The sequence below is a fragment of the Cricetulus griseus genome, chromosome 6 (assembly GCF_003668045.3).
Source record: "Cricetulus griseus strain 17A/GY chromosome 6, alternate assembly CriGri-PICRH-1.0, whole genome shotgun sequence".
Classification (NCBI taxonomy): Eukaryota; Metazoa; Chordata; class Mammalia; order Rodentia; family Cricetidae; genus Cricetulus; species Cricetulus griseus.
Window position 1 is genome coordinate 114,227,552 of NC_048599.1, and position 12,872 is coordinate 114,240,423.

The 12,872-nt window shown below is 40.2% G+C and overlaps 1 protein-coding gene across 1 annotated transcript in view; it reads left to right on the forward strand.

The window, feature by feature from the left end:
- The window catches only part of Itgb6 (integrin subunit beta 6), an 82,060-nt gene that overhangs the window by 11,491 nt on the left and 57,697 nt on the right, over nt 1-12,872 (forward strand). Inside the window, exons 6-7 of the mRNA XM_035446632.1 lie at nt 8,683-8,848; nt 10,107-10,268. Coding sequence (XP_035302523.1) covers nt 8,683-8,848; nt 10,107-10,268 — 328 coding nt within the window. The remainder of the gene's footprint in view (nt 1-8,682; nt 8,849-10,106; nt 10,269-12,872) is intronic.

Sequence of the window (12,872 nt, forward strand, 5' to 3'; positions counted from 1 at the left end):
AAGGTTAGATGACTCAGCTAAATTAAGAGGCAACACCTTGAACTAGAAAAATTGGGAGGCAACACCTTGAACTAGCAATGAAACCTAGTCCTTAAAAACACTTCAGGAAAAACCAAAGTAGTTTGGCCTTTTATTTAGTTCTATGTATGTTAATTTCAACATAGTTTTGTTTTGCTTTGTTTTGTTTGAGACAGGGTATCATTCTATAGCCAAGGCTGGCCTTGAACTTGCCATGCAGCGTGACTGGCCTTGAAATTAAGCAACCATCCTGCCTTAGGCCAAGTGCTGAGATAATTGCTATGAGCAACCATGCTTGGCTTTCATTCAAGCAGTCTTTTCATTCTTTGGTTCGTTTAAAAAAATTGCAGAGCCTCAAGCAGTATGCTGAGTGTGGAAATATCTGGGGGCAGGGGATCTAGATCCATTCCACAAGGAACTGAAGTTCTTTAGTGGACAGGCACCTTGAAAGACAACATGGGCTCCAGAGTCAGTTCTGGATAGAATCTGGGCTCATTGAGTCACTCCTAACATGGCCTTAGCTGGGTCATTTCTCCTCTCAAATCATGTTTCTTTTTCAGTAAATTGAGAGCCCTAGTTCTAATCACACAGAGTGGTTGTGAGGATTAGGTCAGATCATGAATGGAAGCATTTTGCTTGACCTTGCTAAGTTCTCAATAAATACTAGGTGCCATTAGTAACCATAGGGCATGACCGGAGGAGACCAGACCACTGCACAGTGGGTAGCTAGTAAGGACCTGAAAGAAGATTACACATTTGGTCTCCTGAAAGAATCTATATCATGTTGGCTAAACCTGCTTCTCTATTTCTTCCTGGCAAAATTTATCATTCAAGTTGTAAACAAAGTACAAAACAAACAAACAAAACAACAAAAAAACTGCAAAACTGTGTTTTTCTTTCCATTGTATCTCCAGCTAAATTCCTCTGTCCAGCTAGCATCCCACATATATACACAAGATGAAAACTCACATTTCTTAATCAAACCAAATCTTGTAAGTATAGAGCAAAATTTTATCAAGTAAGAAGACAATGAAAGATAAGAGGAAAGATCCTGGAAAGGCTTTGTAACATTCAACAGACTTTGCAGTTAGTCTCTTCATCCATATACACTAATAGATACTGATTCTAGAGTAATCAAGAGAATAAATGAGCTCAGAACAATAGACATTCCAGATAAGCATGAATTTCCTTTCCCTCATTAACCCATTACCTCATCTCTAGTTACTTTAATCTAGTGGTCCCCAAACTTTCAAATCTCAGGACTCCTTTACACCCTTAAAAAATTAACACCTCTTGGGCCATTTTAGCTCAACAGCCCAAAGCACTTGCCATGGGAACCTGGTGACCTGTGCTCAATCCCTGGATCTCATGGTAGGAGAGAATAGACTCCTGAAAATTGTCCTCTGACCTTACTCATATACATCACACACACACACACACACACACACACACACACACACACACACACACAGAAGGGAGAGAGAGAGAGAGAGAGAGAGAGAGAGAGAGAGAGAGAGAGAGAGAGAGAGAGAAATAAAAAAATACCTCTCCCATGTATGGTATTGTATGCTGTTAAGCCCAGCCCTCATTTGGCCAAGCCAAGAGGATCCCAAGCATAAGGTCAATCTGACCTACAAAGAGAGACTCTGCCTACGATGATGATATACCTCCAAGAGAGCTTCAGTTTATGTGGGTTATATATTTTAATAGTTGCTTTATCAGAATATAATAGAACAAATGAGCATTGATTTGTTGGCTTAATATTTACAATAAGAAATATTGCATATTATTGTAACATGTTTTAATGAACAGTAACTACATTTTCTTTTTCTTTTTCTTTTTTCTTTTTTTATCTTTTTCTTTTCTTTTCTTTTCTTTTTTTTGGTTTTTCGAGACAGGGTTTCTCTGTGTAGCTTTGGAACCTATCCTGGTACTCACTCTGGAGACCAGGCTGGCCTTGAATTTACAGAGATCCGCCTGCCTCTGCCTCCTGAGTGCTGGGATTAAAGGCATGCACCACCAATGCCCGGCAGTAACCACATTTTCAAAACAAAACAAAAATAGTCAGCAAGTCTTTTGTTATAATAGTCTACATTTTTTTTCTGCAAATTTCTAAAGCATGTGGTTTAATTAAAGGCAACTGGATAGCCACATCCACTTTTGCATTTAACTTAACTGCAACGTTTTTGAAAGGATTCCTCAAAGAAAGTCAAACCTCTCACAGAGATGTATTTGTCAAAGGGGAATCTCACCTGATAGCTATGTCCAATGACTGTGTCCACTTGTCTACTCTTACAATAGACTAGGTGATGAGTGAATGTTCCAGTGTAGAATCCGAAGCCCTGTCAATGAACACTTTTTATTCTGTTACATGGCAGTCCACTGATCTGCCTTCTCATGAGTGACCCTTACCACTCACAATTGTGCAAAGTGATACTTTGGTCATTTGAGAAACATGAGTTCACTTGGACATGCACATCTTCCATAATCCATGATATCAAAAGTCATGCTTGTTAATATCACCACCAACCACATCACACATGTCTTGAAGCACTGCAAAATGTTGGGTGTGTTGTCAGTATCTCAAGTAGCAAATGAGCAATTCCCTCAATTCAAATATTCTTGTTACCTTGAATTTCACTACTGGCAGCAAATGCCAGCATTTATGCTCTTGGAAATGACAGTCTTGCTTTGTTCATTTTTAAGAACATGTCTGCCAAATATTCAAGTTGGATTAACTCATGTTTAGCTGTCAATCATTCCTTAGGTGAAAATGATGCTCCAGGAAAAAAGGGCCAAGTCAGCTTGTTCACTCAGATGCTTCCTTTCTGTATTTCATGGGCAGCAGAAATGCTCTATGCAAACTATCAATGTGCTGAAGAAAGAACATGTATTTGGAGGTGCACAGTAAATACAATTAATGATTTGTAATAGTTCCTCCAGGACAATCAAGTGAAACTAGAATTTCCTTTTTTATTGAACTGAGTGCTTCCTGAGAAACACCTATCAGGACACTGAGTAGAGCTTGGTGCAACTGCCTCAACACGTCTGAGGCTCCTGCCCCACTATTGCTCTCCAACTGACTGAAATATCACACAGTAAAAAGCAAATGGCAGCTAGAAAATGCTTAAGGGGATTTTCTGCATTGTGAGTACTCAGTATATAGCTTCTTTTTACAGAGATAAAGCTGTGTGCAAATGACAGGTAAAAAGAAGGGATTGGAAATCATTTCCAATTCTGACAGAAAAAGATAACTTTTGATATTGGTATATGTAAGTATAAGTTTTATTTTGTCAATACCTATTTTAAAAGATTAACAAAAAAGTACCTCTTTATATTGTGCTTCATAATTATCCTGCAACTAAATGCAAACCCATTGTTGTCTAGGGCCTCGGAATTGTTCCTTTGTGAGAAGAGCCTATTCCCTTTAGTTCTGATGCTGAGAAAGTAGCATTCAAATATGCCATTCATTAGAGGCAAATCTCTGACGACACAGGGGTCCCTATTCAGGTTTCCCAGCTGTGACCCATCTCTAACATTCTGCTTTGCTTTTCCTACATGTTCCCTGTCATTTAACCAGCTGAATAAATAATATTAAATTTTCACTCATTTTCCAAAACTATAGAGTTCTTATAAGGTAGTAATTCTAATTAGTTCATAGCTGGGGGATGGCTCGGTCAGTAAGGTACTTGCTGCACTGGCATGAGGACTTGAGCTCAGATGCCAGGACCCATACAGAAGCCAGAGCTTCAGTGTGCACCTGCAATCCCACTGCTGGGGAGCTGGAGATGGGAAGATCTCTAGAGACTGCTAGTCTACCCAAATTGGTGAGCTCCAGGTAGAATGAGAGATCCTGTAGCAAACAAAAACATAAAATAATAATAAAAATATGGTGGAGAGTGATTAACAAAGACATCAAAAGTTTATGCCTGGTCTCCACATGTACACACCACACACACACACACACACACACACACACACACACACACACACACTACATACACACACAATTATCTCCTCAGAGTCTCCTCTAAGAGGAGATATTCTAAGCAGCAAAGATACAAATTTCTCATACTAAAGTGATTTTCCACTTCTTTTATTCCAGAAGATGCCCCGGTGAGATGAAATCCAATAGCCTCAAATGAAGGATTCAAACTAGTTAGGTGTTTGGGGAATATGCTAAGCCAAATATGGCTATCCACTTCCTCTATCATATAATCTTCACAAGAACTCTGTGAACTAGTTAAGAACTCTGGGGCTGGAGAGATGGCTCAGCGGTTAAGAGCACTGACTGCTCTTCCAGAGGTCCTGAGTTCAATTCCCAGCAACCACATGGTGGCTCAAAACCATCCGTAATGAGATCTGGTGCCCTCTTCTGGTGTGCAGATAAACATGGAAACAGAATGTTGTATACATAATAAGTAAATAAAATCTTAAAAAAAAAAAAAAGAACTCTGACATCCAGCAGTGTTGTGTGACCTGCCTAAGGATAGATAACTGCTTAATATGTCTACTCTAAACTGAATGCATTGTCTACTTCCTCACAGCTTCTCCAGACACCATGGGAGCAATGAGGGTACCTGGAATCATTTTAAACACTTGACTTCTAAGTACTTTAAAATAATTCTTATATTTGAGAATATATATATGTTTAAGGTATAAATCAAAAATATAAAATTAAAAGATGAAAGAAAGATAAGAGATTAGTATTGTTCAGAGAACACACAAAATTAAAATAAAAATATCCCAATAGAAGAATATACAAGGGATATAAACCTGACAATTGAAAAGGGGTTAAAAAATAAAATGCTGGGCTGGAGAGATGGCTCAGTGGTTAAGAGCACTGACAGCTCTTCAGGAGGTCCCAGGTTCAAGTCCCTGCACCTACATCACAGCTCACAACTCCAGTTTCAGGGGATCAGACAGGAAATACAAAACAACAATGCACATAAATTTAAAAGAATAGTAAATAAAATTAAAAAATAAAAACAAAATGCCAATAAAGATAGATGCTGAGTCCTAGTCATTAAAGAAAATGAAAAATAACATACAGATGACATTTCTAGCCAGTCATTTGACTTGCTTTTTCTCATTTCTGTTGTGAAATGGCATGGCCTGAAATACTAACATCAGAAATGGCAGCAGTCAGAAACCACATGGGAAGGAGTTTGTTAATATGGGTCAAAAGGCAAACCAGCAAACCCCATCAAAGAATTTTTTTTCTAAGCAAAGGAGTGGCATAACTTGCCAATGGGAACATAAATGGATCATTCTATTATTTAGTTACAGAAAGATTATTGTACTTTAAATGTTATTTTTTTTATTTTTGACAGTCTCACACTTGAACATAGTGCAATATGATCATATTCACCCCCAGGATCCTCTTTAACGCCTACCCCAAGTCCTGTGGCCCCTTCTTCTCTACTATCTGCCTTCTACTTTCGTATCTTATTATTTTGGGCAGGACTTGTGCAGGCAGCCACAGCTGCTACGTGTTCATGATTTCAATGGCCATATCATATCTATCTAGTAGGCTGTTTTACATAGTGTGAGTCTGTGTGAAGTGATCTCTGTAAGAAGTGGCATTGCCTCTGCATGGCCCAGGCTGCAGCATTGCTTAGCCTCATAACAACTCTGCCAGGTAGAGTTCATGAACAGTCAGCACTTCAAGGAAATCTGATGCAGGTTGAATTCTGAGAGTTAAAAATAAACATCTTGAATCAGAAAGGACATAGAAAAAGTGGCCTGGAAATTCACACTTGCTCCTGGGCCAATTAGACCAGGTGTGCCCACACAGCTGAAATATTAGACAAACCTTGTGTGTTAAGGGAGCACAGAACGTTGTTGTGTGATATTTTAATCGCACTCTGACAATACAGTTTGCTTTGAGTCAGAGGATGGAGCTAGCTGCTAGCTGACAAAAATTAACTATAGGGGTTTTGGAGGACTGAGGACAGTTAGGAGACAGGAAGTAGAAAGGCGGGGCTGAGAGAGGATTTCAGCTATTTTGGATGGAGGAATGGAAAATATAGAAGGTAGCTTCTCTACCATCTCTCTGATCATTCTGGTTCTTACCCTGATATCTGCCTCTCAATTTTTTATTGATAAAGAATAATTAGATAAACTATCAGAACACAGGGACCACTTTCACTCAAGGCTCTTGCCATGCTTCCTATCCCATTGGCTGACAGTTTCTAAAAAATCCCTTTGGCTGAGGAAGTGGAACAAAAGTCAGCAGGGACCTTCTGGGTCCAGAAGGATCTTTTTTGGGGATAGCTGTCTGAAGATATTTAGGCTGAGTCAGTCAGTGCTAGGCTTCTCAAAATGTCCTGCTGTTATGCTTGAGGACAGAGAGTCTGAACTGCTTTCTATGTGTCTCTAACAAAAAAATGACCATCTCAATGGACAACAATGTTCTTGTCCCCATGAGATCCCCAGCTCTTCAATTCTGTAGCCCTGTCAGTTCTCATCACTCACTGATTGACCTACAATATATTAAACATCTTTCCAAGAGGAATTAGACTCCTGTGAGTTTTTTGTTTTAGTTAATTGGCCAATAAACACCTTTGTTTTAATGTGTATCTCAGTTTACGGGCATCCAATTTAATCAATATTGTTGATGTATTCCCACTGAACTGTAACGTCTGAAGGAAGGTTATTTCTACACAAATCACACTCCAGCCTTGTTGCATTTAGCAACACTAGACAGCATTTCAGTATTAGACATGGGGAGCATTTCAAATAGTGAAATCAGTAATTAAAAAGAAAACAAGAAAAAAAATGAAAAATAAACCAGATGGCACTAAATACACTACTAAAAGGCCACTTGTTTGTTCATGCTGTGAGTGCTGGGACTGAAGGAGAAGTAAAGCTTTGCCTTGCCTGACCTCAGCTGGGAATTTGCAGAAGAAAATTGACTTCTTTTCTCTCTCTGTTTATGTCTGTGAATAAGGTTATTCAGCTACCTAGCAGGCTGAAGCAGGAGGATCACATGCTCAAAAGATGCATGGGCTCACTGGGGGACTTCAAACCCTAGCTCTAACAAAGTCACACACACACACACACACACACACACACACACACACATACACACACACACACACACACAGAGAGAGAGAGAGAGAGAGAGAGAGAGAGAGAGAGAGAGAGAGAGATTCAGTGATTTGAATCCAAGTTAGCAAGCAGATGAATTAGATGAATTTAAAAAACACAGAATCTAAAAATAATAAAAATCAAGGTCTACTTCAGAGAGTAGGTGTGGCTAACAGAAACCTGACGCCAGTAGCTGCAACTGCTCTGGGTGTGCTAGCAGACCAACAGATCTGCAGAGCCAAGGCCAGGGAACTATGTGTGATCTCCAGCGTCACCCCACTGCCTAAGGCAGTGTGCCACACTCTTACTGGGGCTCCTCCTTGCTTTCTCCTTTCTTCTACACCAATGGTTGGCAAACCTTAGCATGCATCTGGAAGGCTTGATACCACACAGATTGCTAAACCTACCCTCAGCATTTCTGTAGAAGCCCTGAAATAGTGTCCTAGATATTTCATTTCTACCAGTGATTCTGTAGCATTCATTCATGATCCAAAGACTTAACATTATTGGGTCTACATTATTGGCTCCATTTTTTAAAGGTAAAGCCCAAAGCTAAAAATAAGGAGTTGAGTAACTTCCCCAGCATTTCATGCATAGCTAGTAACTGCCTTCCAAACATGAACATGGCTGAATCATCAATCAGCTCCTACCATTTACTTTGATGTAGCTGTCATACTACCATGACATTTCAACCACAGGTTTAGTTGTAGGCTCGTCTGTTCTGATGGGTTGTATTACTGTGTGCTTGGAAACATTGGAGGACTTCTCCAAGTGAGAAAAACCCTCTACCAGATTTGCTTTTGGACAAGCAAGCCCTATAGTGCATTTTCTTGCTTGATGGTTGATATGGGAGGGCCCAGCTCACTCTGTATGGGTTGCCGCCCTTGGGCTGGTGCTCCTGGGTGCTATAAGAAAGCAGAATGAGCAGATCATGAGGATCAAGCTAGTAAGAGGCACTCTTCTACTGCCTCTGCATCAGTTCCTGCCTCAGTCTCCTGCCTAGAGTTCCTGCCCTGACTTCCCTGGGTGATAGACTGCAAGCTGTAAAATGAAATAAACCCTTTCCTTCCCAAGCTGCTTTGGATCATTGTGTTTTATAACAGCAATAGAAATCCTAAGGCAAAAACCAAGAGCTTCGCTGTGAGCTCTGTGCCATGGCAGACAGGGCTGAGAGCAGAGGGGAAAGGAGCCAGGTTCCTCCTCTCTCTGTGCTTGGGGATGCCTCATGCTTGATAACAAGTCAAGATATCTGAATACAAAGCGCCTGTCATCAGGTAAACTTAACTTACCAGGTAGATTTTGGTTTGTAGGCAATAGAAAGTCATGATTACACACCCTGGAATGAGGGTCTGATGATGGGATCTTCTGCAGTCCCTGTTTGAGCTGTGTACAATACACAGTAGGCTTCAAATGGGTGTTAGCCAATAATGTCAGCATGGGGGAGATGGCAAACTTAAGATTCACTGGGCTCTTTAGAAAAGCAATCATCGTTTAAGGAAATGTTCCCAGGATATCAGATCTAATAACTGCACTGGATCACACTTAAGAATTTTTTCCATATTTCTTTTGTAGTAGTATTCCCTATTTCTGTTTACCTACATTTGGATTCAAACACATTTTGCCATTGACTGATGATGCTGAGAGATTCAATGAAATTGTGAGGAAACAGAAGATTTCTGCTAATATTGACACACCCGAAGGTGGATTTGATGCAATTATGCAAGCTGCTGTGTGTAAGGTACGGTGTGTGTGGAGGGGGTCATAATTCCACCCTATTAACGTGGAATTTCATCTCTAATTAACAAATCTGCTTTGGGAAGCTTAGCTAATTGCTTTTCCTTTGATCACCATATTTCTCCATCGGTCCTTTTCTTAAAATATAAAACTTCCATTAAATATTTACTTTAGTCATGTTGAAGTGGGAGAATTTGAATGTCTGAATTTGGATAATGAGTGTCCTAGTACAAGGAAATGTTGGTTCAAAGATCAGATTAGTTGTTTTTTAATTAACTATAGTAGAAAAATTAAAGGCAAGAACATTAATAAACATTAAAATGTCCAGTTAGTATACAGCACACTTAATTACATAACTGTTTATTTCACCTTTTTTAATGATACGGGGCCTTGAACATGCTAGGCAGGCACCATACTAACTCTACTAATGAGCTACATCCCTAACCCTTGGCTTTGAGAGGCAGAGTTTCATTACATAGCTCAAGATAAAAATCTGTTGTTTTGAACAACAGGACCCAGATCCCCCCCCCCCCTTGACTATTTGAGGAGTATTAAGGAGAATGATAGCCCTGTCTAGACATTAGTCCATCATGGGCAATACCAGGAAATGTCCAGGCGGAAGCTTCTAGAAGGCAGAAGGGTCAGGAGTTAAAGGAGGAAGGGAAGGGTAATGTAGTTTAGGACAGCCAGGAGGAGTTTTTGCCCAAGGCTTCCTAGACTAATATTAGTTCTGGGAGATCGCTGCTAAGACACAGATTGCAGACAATCTCCACTAGTAGGACCCTGGGGCCATCTTCAATCAGCAGTTCTTATATTTGTGTTAGGTGTATAATTTCTCAGGTGACATCGTTAGAAATACATACCTAAATGTTGGGTGACATTTTAATGAAACAGACTTACTTTATAACCAATTTTCATTGCATTTAGCTTGAATTTAAAATGCCTGTGACCTTCCCCACTACCTCCTCTCATCTTTTTCCTGGTGAATTGAGGGCAGAAAAAGATCAATAACTAGAAGACAAGATGACCCCAACACTACTTGAAGTGGAACCATTTTTTGTAATGGAAAAAAATCTGAAAGTTGCCTAGGAAAAAGCAAATGCTACAGGATCTCATGTCTTTAATTAAGTTCACTATAGACAGAAAGGCTAGAATGAGCTATCCACACATTGCTCCGAGTCCCAATGTGAGAAGCTGCACAAGCCTCAATCCGGACCTGCCTGCCCATCTCCATACAACCCATTTCTGCCTTCTCACGCTAGGAAAAGATTGGTTGGCGCAATGACTCGCTCCACCTCCTGGTTTTCGTGAGCGATGCCGATTCTCATTTTGGAATGGACAGCAAGCTGGCAGGCATCGTCATTCCCAATGATGGGCTCTGCCACTTGGACAACAGGAATGAATACTCCATGTCAACCGTCTTGGTATGTAACCTTCACTCTCTTCAGCTTTCAGAGCCACACAAAGACCCATGTGAGGGCAACTGCTATGAAACCATAGGAAATGACGTGTTCACTTGGTGAAAGCAGTGTGTATTTTCTAACTTTAGGAGCTAGAAATTGCTTTCTTCCACCTCACCTGCATTGCAGGTTCCACATAGAGTTCAAGTGAACTCCACTTGGTAGATGGTGGGCACGTGTTGAGAGTTTAAATCTATTATGTCACAGGTGAGCCCAGAACCTCCCCAGTTTCAGAGAGATCCTGAGGCCAGCAAAACGCAACACAGATAGCTCTCTATTCTCAACCACAGTGGTCCAGGTCAGAACAGCACTGCCAAGGGCTTTGTGAGCATCATTATCCCTCAGTTGTGTCATGACGATGGTTTGGTGCTTATTAACACTTAGCTTATTTTTCTGTTGTTGAAAAATGCTAGTAACATTTAAAATAAAGAAAAGCTTGATGGTTGTCAAAGTAGGTAAAAATTTCAGAGGTTTTTGCCCCACATGGTCTCATCTGATCATGGTCTCATCTGATCTTCAGTAGGACTCTATCTAACTGTGGTTGCCATGAACAGACCATGTGGCTACCGGACTTGAAAATGTTATGCCCTGTACTCAAGAAACTAAATTGCCCTTTTAAGACCCAGAGAGCTCTCTTTGACTTCCACTATGTCCCAAAGCAGTCACTTCTCATTTTATCTTAATTCATGGATGTCTTCATGCACATCTCTATATGACAATGTGCTCACTTGCTCTGTGCTTTCCTCAGAGCCTGGGCTAGTTTGTTATCTTAGTTTCCTGACAGTTCAGTGCCTACATCACAGTGGGTGCTGACAAATGTATGAGATGGAAGGAAGAAACATCAACCTGGGAAAGTCCTATTATGCATATTTAACACAGTAGGAAACACAACTCAAAAAGTTAAAGGACCCTTCAGATGATGATTTATAGAAGGACGAATAGGAAGGAGAGGAAATAGGGAAAAGCCTGTAATTCCAATGTCAATTGAAAAAAAAGAAAGAAGGAAAGGAAGGAAGGAAGGAAGGAAGGAAGGAAGGAAAAAGAAAAAGAAGAAAGAAATAAGCTATCAAAAGCTATTCTATACAAACTCTACTAGTTCACAAATTTAGGCCATTCTTTGACCTAACTCTGAACTTCAATCTAGAATCTCCCCTCTCTTTGAACGGTTTTATTCCTCATACATACGTGGTCTCTAATCTCAATCTTTTCATGTAAGAATCACAGTGATTATCACCAAAGTGTGTCTTTTACTCAGTGAGGTTCCAGGAAATGGGTCCTTTTGTCATTAATTTATTGAATGCCCCATATAGAATTCTTGAGAAGGAGAAGATTGTAGAATCAAACAACACCCATTACCTGACATGACCTTCTGATTTAATAAATGTTTAACTCATTATTCTAAGTAAATTTCTGCAAAGCACAGAACCACAGGCCATTCCAGTCCCCCTGAGTCCTTTGGGTATTTTTGTATGCTAAAATAACAAAGCTGGATTCCCAGGACCATCACGTAGGACCCGTTTCTGGCCTTGAGTTTTCTACAGAATTATGAGTAACAAATCTCATTAAGACATAAAACAGTAGCCTATGAGGGCTGTATGGTCTGATCCTGGCTCCACATGAAGCAGTAGACCGGTGTGCCCCTGTGGAGGTAAGAGGACACAGTGTGGCAGGGCCTTAGGCTCAAGAGCAAAGGGCACTTAAAGTTTGGGCAACTAAAAAGCAAACAATACTACATGTGTTAGAGCAAGGAAAAAGTCTATTGTCTGGTTTCTCTACTAATAAAAATCCACATGGGGGGCTGGAAAGATGGCTCAGTGGTTAAGAGCACTGGCTGCTCTTCCACAGACCCAGGTTCAATTCCCAGCACCATATGGCAGCTCACAACTGTCTGTAACTCCAGGGGATCTGACACCCTCACGCAGACATAAGTAAAAATAAATAAATAAAAGAAATAAAAAATAGAAAAAATAGAAAAACCAGCTGTGACAAGAAAGGCATTCACAGCCTGGGTCACAGTTGGGAATTTTCTCTGAGTAATTTAGAAAAAGGAACACCCTTTTTCTTAACTTGAACCTTGAGCCTAATGATGGCCCCAGACAGAAATATGCTGGCAGCCCTGAGAATATAAGAATGCATCACCTCAGAGAACAGCAGGCTTTGTTACTGGCACTTCTCTTGCCTTCGACAGACTGCAGTCATAACCCATATTCCTAGTTTAATCTAGCACAGGCTGTTTCTTCCTTTACATGTCCTCTTTGTGCATTATCTGCTTTTGAAATCACAGGGGAGGCAAATGTGCTTCATATATTCTAGACTTGGAAAGTAAATTCATCTGTAAATTCGATAATGAATAACTTCTTTAGTTTTTAAATTTTTTCACATTCACTTGAGAATGAACATTTCCATGCCAGAAGGACAAACTATTTTCATGAATGCTGAGAGAGAAAAAAAGAGTGTAAGATCCCATACCACCAAATTATGACATTGCAAAGGTAATAAAACCATCCCTGAGAACTGGTGTGGGCCCTTCTCAAATCAGTCATAGGAATTACAGTGTGTTATTCATCA